General features: G+C 39.2%; 1 protein-coding gene across 3 annotated transcripts in view; it reads right to left on the minus strand.

Annotated features, from left to right (window-relative positions):
- Window positions 1-5,163: 5,163 nt before the first annotated feature.
- Window positions 5,164-14,048, minus strand: part of Golim4 (golgi integral membrane protein 4) — an 81,525-nt gene continuing 72,640 nt past the window's right edge. For all 3 annotated transcript variants that reach the window (XM_059265505.1, XM_059265504.1, XM_059265503.1), the window contains 2 exons: window positions 7,326-7,397; window positions 5,164-6,867 (listed from right to left, as the gene is read on the minus strand). In XM_059265505.1, coding sequence (XP_059121488.1) covers window positions 6,718-6,867; window positions 7,326-7,397 — 222 coding nt within the window. In that variant the 3' untranslated portion in view covers window positions 5,164-6,717. The remainder of the gene's footprint in view (window positions 6,868-7,325; window positions 7,398-14,048) is intronic.

Here is a 14,048-nt window from a genome sequence, read left to right on the forward strand (position 1 = left end):
CTACACCAGAGATGGTTGATCACTCCTTAAAAGCACAGATCCAGGCAATTGATCCTGGCTGAACATCAATCATCTGGGGGCTTTCAAAAACATTGTACAGGCTACATTATTTCATTTTCAATTACCATTCAGTAAAAGAACCATTTATTTTCTTTGTTGTGGGCAATTCTATGAATTTTATTACACATATAGATTTGTATAACCACCTCTACAGTCAGAATTTAGGCCCCCATGAAACTGCCTTGCCTGCTGTATTCACCTAGAATCAGTGTTCCTGCAATGACAATTTGTGGGGATAATTTTTTAAAAAAAATAAATAGTAGTGTATAGGCTTTTCTCTTAGAGATCTTGATCTCATTATATTGAGAAAAGGCTTGAAATCTCTTGAACAAAACAACACAGAAAAAACAAAAATAAAACAAAAAATTACCGAGTGTATATACAAGCTCAAGAGGCTATCAACATCTATTAAATATCTAATAATTTTCAACAAATAAATTGGCTTAAACTTGTTCGGTTCGTTGGGTTGACGCCACCTTCCACACTAACACAGTGGGGCACCTGGTTAGATGGCCAGAGGCACTGGTAGTGTAGCCATACACTACCCTCTTTTGACTTATAAACTGCTCAGAAAATGGATGCCTTAGCTACTGCTGTGTACCCAGTTCTTCAAGATCTAGGGGAGTCTGTAATGACTTTTCTGGGATGTTCTGCCTGAGTTTCTCATGACATACAATGAAATTGCATCACTTGAAGGCCTGACAGGATTTTGAGGATTTACTCGATCCAAGTTCTCTCATGTTGCCATTGTCAGGAAGCATCAGTTCCATTCTATGTGGAATGTAGGGCATCTCCAAAGGCTGTCTGAATAGCTCCCGAGTTGTGGTGGCTGGTACTTTCATAGGGAGTGATCCAAAAGCCAGAGAAAGGAGGTAACATTATCTTTTATGATCTGACCTCTGTGTCCCACATAGTTACTGCTCATAAATTTTATTTTTCTTAAGTCAATAAATAAATCTTTTACACACTCAAGAGAAGGAAAGCTAGACTCCAGAAGATTTCCTCAACACATTTTGAAACCATCACAGAAAGTAATTGGCTAGGGTTGAGGGTTATAATAGATATCTTGATTGCATGTATTGAAATGTTTAAGGCAAGGAAAGGAGGATACCTCAGTAGGTTACATGCATGCTGCACAGGGGTGAGCACCTGAGTTTGATTATTAGACCCATATTCTAAAAATGCCAGGAATAGTGCTACTCACTTGTAATCCCGGTGTTAAGGATATAAACAAAGGCAAGTCTCTGAGACTCAGTGTCCAGCCAACCTAGCTACTTGGTTGGCAAGTTCTAGACAAATAAAAACACATCAAAAGATCCTCTTTTGAAAACAGAGGTGGAGAACTCATGAGCAATGACATCTGAGGTTGGCCTCTGAATTCTGCACCATGTATGTACATATGCTTATGCACTCCCATACTGCCATGGACCTACACATGAACATGTGCATACTCTCACACATGTATCTAAGCCAGACCCAGGGTTTGCAGACCATTAACTCCAACTACTAGAAGATGAAATCTAGGAGAACTGAACCTTCAAGTCCATCCTGGGCAACTTAGCAGGATTGTGTGTCAAAATTTAAATAAATAAATAAATAAATAAATAAATAAATAAATAAATAAATAAATAAAATCTTAGTGACTAATTCTAGTAGAGTACATGAACTTAACAAAAAACCACAAAAATCAAACTTTCAAAGCTGTAACGAGTGAATGGGCCACCCAGTATAATTGGTACACATATATTCAGAGAGGAGAGAACACACCAGATAAAAAGACATCATCTCATCTTGCTCAAGCTCATGTTGTCCAATGAACCAGGTCTTTAGAAGACATGTACTTTCAGGGCAATACTGTATATGTGTTAATATAAAAACAGAAATGTGTTAAGAGATAAACAGAAATGACATTTAATTTCAAGCTCCATTAGTAACATACAGGGAATGGAGAGAACAAGGTCAGCCAAGATGGTAAAGGACAAAAATATTTCATTTCCAATTACTTAAAATCGTGTACGGATGTAGCAGCCCAAATACTGTTGAGTGCTTGCCAACTAAAAAATGAAAGGGATAATAACAAAGGAATAGAAATCCATAACACTTGAAGACCTCAAAATCTTGTTTACTACTGAAATACTGTTTTTTACTGTATTTGGGCCATGTAGATCAGCATTCTGTAGTTGTAGAGGCACCTTGCTTTGCTCACATAAAGTTTTAGGAGAATACAGCCATGCTGAAACTTCTTTGTATTGTATCTAGCAGCTCTCACTGTGTGGTAGTGACTCCTCATGACAAGTCTCTATGAGTCTCAACTGTTCATTAAGCATATTCCAACTTGAAAATCAGTTCCTGAATTTTCAAGTTAGCTAAAGTGAGACTCAACGAAATCATCCAGAAAAGGACAGAACTCTGCAAAGCTGGATCCAAGGCAGCACTGGCTTTCCCTTTTCACCTCCACATCAATCTCCTCCTTTCTAAGTGTCATGGGATGAGAGCATATTGTACCCTTGTAAGCTCCTGACATAACGTATGATGCCCCATCTTAGGGAGCTCTCACTTTATAAAGGTTCTTCTAGCAAACTTGTTCAAATCTTGGCCTGAAGGCAAACCAGAAGACAAACCCACTCTATGGCCCAGAAGGCTGCTTGTTCTGCTCATACCCTTGAAAAAAGAGTGTGTGATAAACACTGTTACAAGGTGCTCGGGGATACGATATTGAAATTGCCTTCCAACAACAACATCCCAGAGAGGAAATCTAATTGATATGTGTTGAGTCAATTATCTGTCCTGCCTGAATCATGTGCTTATTTTGCATATAGATGAGGGAGTACCATCAGCTCTGCTAGTCAATTTTCCATCCAGAGACCAGGGCCAACGATGGCTATCAAGGAAATTGGGGGAGGATGTGTTTGACATACACAAATCATACTTATTGTAGTTCATATTAAAAAGTAACTTACTAGGCTGAAGAATTAAGGTGGGGGTAGATCATGAAGAATTTTATAGACCATATTAGCAGATTTGGGAGGTTTTCTCCCATGCAATGGAAATTTCTTAAATGATTGCACAATACTGTAGTGGTAAGGTTATCGTTAAAAGTCCTACTGGCTCAGGCTTTAGGGATTAGGAACAAGAAAGTGAAAAAAGGAGCAAGGGAACTCTCCAGGTAAATATTGCTAAGTGGGGCCTGGACCAGGACAGTGGGCAGATGGAAGGTAGGTTGGTAGTAGGCTGTGGGGTGGGAAGACAGAATTAAGGATGGACTTCATGCCTCTATTTGGTAAAACTTAGTGAAAGAAGAATTTAGAAAGAGAAGTAGGTTCCATAAGGTATAAGAAAATGAAGTTTTGACAATTATGACTTTGGGGGTAGAATGGGATGTAAAAAATTAGGCTGAGAAAATGAATGAGACATGGGAGAAGGGTCAAACAGAGACAAGATCTCTGGCAATAAATTTGAAAAGCACCAGCATTTAAGGGGAAGTTCAAGAAGCAATGCCATTGACTGAGAAAGCAACCAAGAAGTACACATGAAGGAAACAGAGAAGACAGAAGAGCTGCAGGAAGGTATCTGAATAGAAGCGACGTAACCCTGTTGTGGGAAGGTCTTTCTGTACGCTGTGAATATGTGTTGCTACCATTGGTTAATAAAGAAGTTGCTCTGGCCTATGGCAAAACAGGTTATAGTCAGGTGGGAAATCCAAAAGAGAAACAGGGAGAAGAAAGGCAGAGTCGGACAGACACCATCCAATCACCCAAGGAAAATATTCCAGCAGACCGGTAATGCCATGGCTACGTGGCAAAATATAGTTTAATAGAAATGGGTTAATTTAAGATGTTAGAGCTAGCTAGCAACAAACCTGAGCCATAGACCAAACAGTTTGTAATTGATATTAAGTCTCTGAGTAATGATTTTAAAAGTGGCTGCATGACTGTGGGACCGGGGTGGGAGAGAGAAAAGTGTTTGGCTATGTAAGCCACTCCTGTGCAACCTGCCTTATTATGAGTGGATCATGAAGTATCCGAAGAGCCAAATACACAAAATGATAATGGATCACAAAGTGTCCAAAGAGCCAAACACACAAAATGATAAGCTCAGAGAGGTAAATAATGTCAAATGTTCCAATGACCACTCCATCAACCTTAAGGGAAATGCCTTCAGTGTCAAGGGGGCACCGGGAATTGAAGAGTCCAGGTCAAATACTTCTCACACTGTGAAGGCATTCAATACATGTCAGTCCTTTTCCTTGGTAAGAGTGAGTCACTGGTGCCTGTGGCTAAGGTTATGCTCTACATTGCTAGATCTTCTCTGATCACATTGCAAAGAACCAGTCATCACATCTGTGCTCTTTTGTATGCACACATGCCTAATTCAGTGCTTTCTTGTCCTTCTAATAAATGCACAGGCATGGAATACTTTGACTTCCACATTCAGTACCTTCATTTCTCATTCTCTTATTTATTGAGGCAGAGTCTTTCTCTGAACTCGTAACTCACTTTTTTTGGCTACCCTGCTGGCCCGCAAGCCCCAGAGATCCTCTTGTTTACACCTTCCCAATGCTAAGATGCTAGGTGCTAGGGATGTAACTCAAGTCCTCATACTTGGGCAGTCAAGTCCTGAAGCAACTGAATCAGCTCCCAGCCCTCCTCTGACTCTTGGTCAACCCAAAGTTATACACTAATTGGCAAGATGAATCTAAGTGATAATTTACATCGATTCTGGTCATTAAAGGAGATCAGGTCTGGTTTAGTTCTCACTAGAATGTTCTTCTAACATGGAGTTAGAAATATTCCAGAATAGTTCGTGATTGGTGATTTAATAGAGAGATTTACACATGGATTGTGAACATGATACTCACGCTTTCTCATGTTTTTCTAGACCATTCTAGCCCCCAAAGTTAGCTTAAAGACAACAAAAGTTCTTAGCTTCTTCTTTAGGGAAGAGGATAGGCTATGAGAAATCAAGTGCCAATCAAAGTAGAAAAAGAAAGAAAATGAAGCAGTTTGGGAAAGGCATTTAATAATTCATTAATTTATATCCTTCTTATAAAGAAAAACCATAGATCACAAACCAGGAAATTATATGCTTTAGAAGACTTACCCATCACTTTTCATAGCTTTATTGATTATTACCCAAGTTTCAAATAATTAAATACTGTAACTGGGACATTAAAATACAAACTAATTTACCAAAATAATTGTATTCTGAGTATTATGTACAATATCATACATTTTACATTACATAAGGGGCTTTTATACATAAAGATGAGATTTGATTTATGGTTACTGGTTATCCAAAATACATTTGAACAGAACATTTCTATGCACACATACACAATTGCTCAGCTGGGAAAATCAAAACCATACATGAGTGTGGTTATTAAAAACCAAAATTACATTCATACAATAATAGCAGAAAATGAAATTCATTTTTATTATTTTGAAAGTAGTATCTAAAAACCACCAAAGATGAATTGTGGCCCAGTTCTATGTGTTTAACAATATTAATGGTACAAACTAAAATATGTGCTCATTTTAGGAAAAAATTTCCACTTTGAATTTTCTCCTCAGGGATGTATATTATTATTCATAGCCATTAAAATACCTTATATATAGGCAAAGGCAGGTCAATTCTGGGTAAATAGTAAAGTCACTGAGAGGGGAATTCCTATCATAGTGCTAAAGATATTTCACTATATAGTTCTGAAAAATAATCTTATTAAACTGTAGCATTACATGCTTTCATATCCATGACTATGATCCAAATAGTTACACACCAAGGCACAGAGCTTAAGGGAGAAACATATGCTGTAGAAATGGGATACTGATGAGCTTAGAACTAAGAGAATTTAGATAAGAAATGAGGGAAACTGGGAGTTCACCCAGGAAGCACCATCACACATACTACATCAGTTTTTAAGCATGTCAGCCCCTGTTTGGCCTCTGTAACAGAAGACTAAGTCCAGGATACTTTCATATTAATATTATTCAACTTTCATACTTGGTTCCCCTCAAGCACGACAGCTGTGATTTTTAAGCAATGGTAAATATTCTTCTAACTGACCTGAAAGTTTAAAAAACAACATCTTTGCTCCGCCACACACACAAAAAAAGTCTTTCCAATTGCATGTCAACTGTGCAGATGGACCTCATTTCCAGACAGCCTGCAGTAGTGACATCCTATCAGAGCTGTACATAAGAACCTGCAAGAACAGCCACTTGGCTACCAGTCACTCCCTCGACATTTGCACTGTGTTTTTCCTTATGCCTTGTTTCTAAATCCAACCATGCCTTTTATCCAATATAAACGGTAGACTACCTGGAAGCCAGAAAACAAAAAAGTAATGAGCCGAGACATGCACAAAAGCCACGCACTTTACAGCATCACACCATCTCTGAGGAATGAGATTCCGACCTGAGGGCATGTCTCATTGTTTATCTTCTTGTCCATGTTTAACTTGACTATAAAAGAAGTTCTAAGCTAAGTTATCAAAATATATTCATATAAATGTATAGCATTTCTAATATAAAAGTTAAAAAAGTCTAAACCCTCACTTTTGTATGTAATTAAATATTCTAGAATTCAGTAGGCGGGATTCGTTTTAGAGCAGCTTGAAAAAAATGTGTTGGCTGAGCGTAGTCTAGAAATGGGGTCCGGCTACATTTCGGCTCTGCGATGTGATTTCTCAGCGAGGGCAGCTCCGTCTTCTTCCTCATCTTCCTCCTCCTCATAATGCTCCTCTCTTCCTTTGGGATGGGCACCATCTTGAGCTCCTTGTTCTTCGACATCATTATTTTTATCATCAGCCTAAAGGATAAGAGATAAAACAAATCTAAGAGAGGATGTAGCCTTCGTGGCCGATAATTCTATTCAACAAAGATGGAAAGTAATTCATTTTGGAGGAAAAGAAGGTGTGAAGAAAATGATTTCATAAGCAATACTACAGCCTCTCAATATTCCAGTTATCATAACTTTTCTTTATTCTAGGTGGGCCTGCTAAATTTATCATTGCCTTAGAGGTGCAGAGAATAAGCTGCTGGTCCCTGTCTGTGTGCATGTGTGTGACTTCTATATGGAAATGTGACATTCCAGGGCTGAGTAGGCCAACACACACATTCCTGCATACATACACACACACACACACACACACACACACACACATATATATATATATATATATATATATATATATATATATATATCACACATATATACATGCAGGCACACATACACACTCATGCACATATTCAAAGAAATAAACATACATTTTCACCATAAGTCTCTTCAGCATTATGTTCCAATTCCCTTTTCTTCTCTTCAGTCAAATCTTCCTGAACCTAAAACACAATCACACAGACTGAATGATGCTTTCCCATTTAAACACTTGTAACAAAATGATCTGATTTCTAAGATATTCATTCAAAATTGCACATCTTTGCAAAAAAGGAACTAAAATTCAAGTTGAAAAGTGGTAAAAGTCTGAAGTTGGACTTGTCTTGTGAATGTAAAGAGATGTGCGATGTGCCTCTGTAGGAAGTGTTGGCAGTTAATGGTTGCTGGAGGGACAGGTGCTATTCTCTTCAGTGGTGGAGCACTAAGAAGAAGAAACATTTGCTCCAGTAAATGACTCCCACTCATGCTTGGGCACGAAACACTAATGAGACTCAGTGGGCTACACCCCAAAGGAAGACGAGAACGTAGGAAGACTGGTTGAAAAGGAGCATCTAGAGGGGAAGGGAGTGAGGCCAGGGAGGAGGATGGGAAAGGGCAAAGGAGAAGAAAATGGTTAAAATTCACTATATAAATATATGAAATTGTCAAGAAGAAAAGTCTCAAAATCAATGTGATTCTCAAAGAAGGACCCGTGGATTTGATTTCTGTTTTGTTTGAATATGGGTGAGCTCTACAAAGTCAACCGATAAAGGGATTCAGCTCTCTTTACAAACTGTTGTATTTCCACTTTCAAATGGAAGAAACCCAGGAATCTACAGGGCTGATGGGACAGAAGTCTTAGAAAGGCAAAACAGCCTGTCTTATTTGCTGTTATCAATAACCAGGTATGTTCCAGGTAAGTCAGAATGTTTTCTTTTCTTTTTTAATTTATTGAAGACATTTTTCCATTTTACATATCAATCCCTGTCTCCCCTTCCTCCTCTTCTCCTACTTCCCCCATTCTCCCCCACCACCCCACCGCCATCCACTCCTCATAGTGGGTAAAGCCTCCCTTGGGTAGTCAACACAGGCTAGCATATTAAACTGGGGCAGGATCAAGCCCCCCTGCATCACAGCTGAGTAAGGCATCGCACCATAGGGAATGGGCTCTAAAAAGCCAGTTCCTGTACCTGGGATAAGCGCTGGTTCATTGCCAGGGGATATACAAACATATAAGCCACAAAACTTCCACCCACATTCAGAGGGCCTAGTGCAGTCCCCTGCAGGCTCCTCAGCTGTCAGTCCAGAGTCTGTGAGCTCCCACTAGCTTGGGTCAGCTATCTCTGTGGTTTTCCCCATCATAATCCTGACCCCCTTGCTCCTATAATCCCTTCTCCCTCTCTTCAACTGAACTCCAGGAGCTTAGCCAAGTGCTTGGCTGTGGGTCTCTGCATCTGCTTCCATCACCAAGTCAGAATTTTTTAATAAGTAACAGCTGAACAATGAGGTAGATGAATAAATAAATGCAAAATATCTCTTCTCCATAGGTACAAAAAATACCATTGTCTATGTAAAATGAGGTAGAAAACTGATATATCTAAGAATAAATTTATCTAGCTAAAATGTATAGAAAATAGGACAAAATAACCATAACTTTTTCATGAAATATTCTATTAAACAGTTCCCAAATCCCTGTTTCTAATGTTCTAGCACATTTCTGTTGAAAATTGTTTTATGTTGTGTTCACTATTACCATAGTTTCACTGATTGAAAGCATTTATCTGAAAATGTAAATCAAAGAAAGCATCCAAATACTCTTACTAAATAACCTCTAATGATCGCATCTTACAGAAATAGACGATAATGCAGTTTCTAACTTGTTAACTTCTGAAATCATATATATGCCAAAAGACAGAAGTCATTTGCATACATTACGAAGAGTCTCAGAAGACTGTGCTGGTACCAAGCCAGTCTCTTCTAGGATCATAGCACATGATTAAGCCCTCTTGAACGGCACGGGGCAGTAAGAGGTTTGGGAGAAGAAGAGCTGGAGGAGTGGCTGTTGGCACTGTGCAAAATGGGTGAGGTGCTACAGTCAAAGCATCCAAACAGGATGAGGGAAATGAGAACAGTTCAGCCTCCCAAGGAGCTGCGGATAGACGCTGGCCTGTCTGTAGCCCGAAAGGATGTCTTTTTCAAGCTATCCAGGCCGGAGGGAAGTCTTCATCAGCTGGACCTAGAGCTCCTATACTGTATTCATTCCAAATAATTAGATCAGAGGCATAGAACTTCCTCTGTATTCACAATTTCTGATAGGGTGAGCTGAAGTATCTGTGTCTCACTTTACGTCTTTATCAATGGTCCATGACATCTCTTCTGCCATTAGTCGTAGACTCTCACAGTGACATTCCATAGGATACTGGGACGAGGGCAGTGGAACATATATTCTCCATCACATTCAGGGCTGACAAACAGAAGCATTATTAAATTGCTCAAGTGTTCCTGTTGACTTCAACCAACAAAGACAACTTTTTTGTAACTTTAATGAAGAATGCATTACTTGGCTAAAAAGTGAGTTAGTTGAGAATAGAAGAAGTGCTTAGAACCTATGCAGTGCAGTGAGAAAAATCCCTAAATCAGAGGATGGAATTCTTTTTTGTTGGGGGGTGGGGAACAGTAACTGCTCAGGCTTCCTCAACCATTCTGTCTCTGTCACGCAACACAACTCTACCAATGTAGAGCAAAACAGCTGTACACAATATGCAAATAAATAGGCCTGGCTCTATTCCAATAAAACTTTATTTACAAAACAGACTATGCTTATGGGAGTTTTCCACCTCTTAACATATACTGTGTGGATAGACCAACCTGAACCAAAGGCTTGCCTCTGAATATTTCTTTCTATATAAACAGTGAGGTCAATTTTGTTGTTTTGCTTTGGTTTAGACAGGGTCTCATCTCAAACTCACAATCCTCCTGCCTCAGCCCCTGGAGTGCTGTGATTACAGATCTGTTATAGCATACTGGGATAACAGTTTTCATTATGAAAACCCTCAAGTGCATGCCAATAAAGAGAATAACTTACTAAGACTCTTACAGCCACTAATGTCAACATGGCCATACTTGTATCATCTATGACATGCCTACCCTTTTCAGTGAGTTATGTATACACCTGTATATGTGCATGTGTGTGTGCATATGTGTATATGTGTGTGTGTGTGTGTGTGTGTGTGTGTGTGTGTGTGTGTGTGCAGGTGCACCGGAAGTTGGAGGTCAGAAATCAATGTCAGGTGTTTTCCTCAGGTCTTCACCCTATTTTTTTTTTTTAAACCCAGTCTCTCATTGATCCTGATGGTCACCTATTTCCCTACTCTGGCCTGTGAGCCCCAGGGATGCTCCTGCCTGTCTTCTCAGTGGTGGGATTCCAAGTGTGTGCTATTCAGCTTTGATGCAGGGGGAGGGGTGTGGACCTGCTTCAGCTGAATGTTCCAGACTCTGCTGACTCCCCATGGGAAGTCTTACTTTGTCAGAGGAAGAGGGAATGGGGCTGGCTTAGGAAGGCTGGGGGCAGAAGGAGGGAGGAGAGAGGGATCTGTGGTTGGTATGTAAAATGAATAAAAAATTTCTTAATAGAAAAACATTAAAAAAAGAAAGTTACAAAATTTAAAAAATTATATTAATAAAACACTTTAAGAATATAACTGTTCTTGCATATAATTCATTACAGTGTGTTGTGTTATGTTAACATATGTGAAGAAACTCTGACCTCACCCATAAACATTGTTTGTAATGTAAATAACCTCATTAACCCTCATTAACCTTATGTAAATGTCTTCAGGATGTCCCAAGATTCCCATGAACACTATGGGAATAGCTACTTTATAAAAAAATTAACAGCAGTAAAGAAATTGTTATCTAGGAAAAAAAAAACAAAAACAAGTGTGTGCTATCATGTTTGTTAGTTTTTTGTTTGTTTGTTTGTTTGTTTGTTTGTTTGTTTTTTAATAGGAGTGCTGTAGACCTAACTCAAGCATTCGAGCTTATATCGTAAATATTTTACCAATTGAGCCATCTCCTCAGGCCTTTGCTGAATTAGTCTTAAAATTTCTACACATCATGCAATTTCCATGTAAAGCCATTTACATTCCACAGCATACATCTCTGGCAATGCATGTCTTTCTAGACATCTGATAGCTTCCACAACCCTGTGCTATAGTCTACTGGCTGGACCACACTCATACTCTTTCTTGACTGCCTTTTTGAAAATGTTTTTGTTTTGTTTTGAGATTAAAGTCTTATACTGCCACCCAGGCAGACATGGACACTCTCTAAGTGACCCAATCTGGCATCAACCAGTGGTCCTTTTGTCCCATCGCCTTTTGAGTGCAGGGACTACAACTGTGAGTCACCACACCTGGCTGTTGTCACAAAAGATATGTGTACAGTCACTTTGTCCTGATCAAAATCTGAACAAAGATCATGCATGACATGGGCTTCCTTTCCTCCTTAAAAAATTCTAAGTTCACTTCTGTCTGCTAAGCCTTCAGCCACCCCTTCAACCATCCCTCTAGGGCCTTGTATTGTGTGTGAGTGAAGTTTTCATAAAGTGTGAACAAATTCAGCTTCAACTTAAGAGCCAGGGGCATTTCAGAGGCAGTGCTGAAAACTCCCTATTTTCATCTCATCAGCAGGCACCCTGTGCATGCTCGTCCTATTAACAGTAAGGTTGTCCTTGGTCAGTGACAGCAGATGTTGACTGCCCTGTCACTCCATGCTCCATAGAAAGTTCCCTGAGCTCTGTTCATGTAGTGACATCATTCATTGATGATTCCATCTTAAGTTGATTGTTTGATTTCGGGGTCACAACGTGGTGACTTTCTGGTTATATCATTCTTTCCATATTAATTTCCATCAAGAGCTCTCCCACATTAACTTTCAGTTTTTGGTATGTTAAATAATGTCAACCTCACGCCAGCCCTGGGTAAGCCATGGTTAGAATTCAACAATAAATAACCAATTATGTGATTCTGAAAAACTTAACTGACCTCTCTGAAGCTCAAATTTCTTATACACGAAATAAAAATGTTGAATAAAGTCCATGACCCTTGGTGTTTATATGTGTGTCTCAGGGAGGAGTGGTGTGAGAGCTGTGGGTCCTTTGAAGCATTTAGTGAAAAAATGTTTAGCAAATGGGTGTGACCACTCACATTAGTTTAAGAGGTCACACTTTCCAAAGACTATCTAGGTAGCTGCTTTCCCTAGGACTATTTATCTAAACAGAGGTTCCCAAAATATCAATATCTGCTGCTTGGAAGGTGGAGCTTTTGAAGGGTTCAGATTTCTAGAGCCCTCAAAAGATAAATACAAATCTGCAGGGTAGAGTTGGTGTAGGGGTTTGTATTTTTCATGAACTTCTTAAGGTGACTTTTGGTCACAGCTGAGACAGGGCACTACTTTTTTTAGTACAATGGATATTGGTTAAGAATGGCTGGCTGGGGAAATAAATTTTCTAAGACTGTTTCTCCCTTTCTCTACTCGGTGGACCTACTGTACAAATTTTAGCTTATGATCTAGTTGTCATTCTAATTATAGTTGTGAACTGATGATGTAAATGGCTCTTTGATTAATCAAGAAATGATAGTCTGTAATATTCTAGCCATAGAGACAACAGACTCTTACATATATAATATTAATGCATTTATCATGTTCGAGACCAAAGTAATCCAAGCTCATCTTAACTGCATTACTGAAGAACAGATGATACTGTATTCTTGAGCTTTACAATATGCTGAAGCTGATAGCCCCAGATCAAAAGCTCACCTTTGATCATGTATGTCTTCCACAACAGTCTGCCTCAATATCCTGCCTCAGCTGGCACCATGCTTTATCAAAGACATCTCAACACTGCTACTTCTCATTTGTAGCCCCGAAAACTGTGCTTTAGAAATTTCAGGAAAGAATCCCACCAAATGGGGCCAACCTTGCTTAACGGTTGAACAAAACAAAGCAAACTCCGGACCTGAATTTAGTGTTGGCTAGCTATCCTGTGCTAGCATATGTAGTAATACTTCTACATGTGAGAGAAACTGTACCTAGCTAGGAACCAGGAGGCTTCACTTTAAGAAGCTGAGCATGGGAGGATCCGGAAGTAGTGGCATGCTAGACAGTCAAAGGCCTTCAACAACATTAGCTACAATGGCTGCTCAGCAAGGTTTAAAAGAATCGGTGCCCATTGAAAAGGCCTCCCTTGCTCCCTTCCTAGCAGGACCTTTCATCCCTTCAAGTTTGAAGGATGGCTTCAAACTTGCCGTGTAGCTGAGAACAACCTTGTACTTGTGATCCTCCTGCCTCTACTCCCAAAGTGCCAGGATTTTGGGTGTCCTCCACCACAGCCAGTTCATGTGTTGTCTGAGACAGAGCTGTCAGCTTCTTGCATGCTGGGCCAGAATTCTACCAGCTAAGCCCAGCCCTGGGAATCTGATTCTCAGGTCGCTTCTGGTTTCAGGTGTGTGACCTTCTGTCTACAGAAGGTGGACAAACAACCTTTTACTTCTCTTTCTTGAATGTTCATATTAATCTGCTTTTTTTTGTTGTTGTACTACAGACATTAAAGTATCCAAATTTTTCAAGCAGTCATTTAATCTATTTTTAACATTTAAATACTTTAAAATACATAAACTTTTTTAGATATGTCATAATATGTCTCTTCACTGAAAAGTAAATAAAGTATCTGGAATGCTAGCAATATGGGAGAAATAATTTAATAAGTATTTTCACTCTAAAACTCTTAAACAAATAAAGAAAAAAAATGATGGTCAGGAATCATCATTTTTTTT

Source organism: Peromyscus eremicus, chromosome 6 (genome assembly GCF_949786415.1).
Source record: "Peromyscus eremicus chromosome 6, PerEre_H2_v1, whole genome shotgun sequence".
Lineage (NCBI taxonomy): Eukaryota > Metazoa > Chordata > Mammalia > Rodentia > Cricetidae > Peromyscus > Peromyscus eremicus.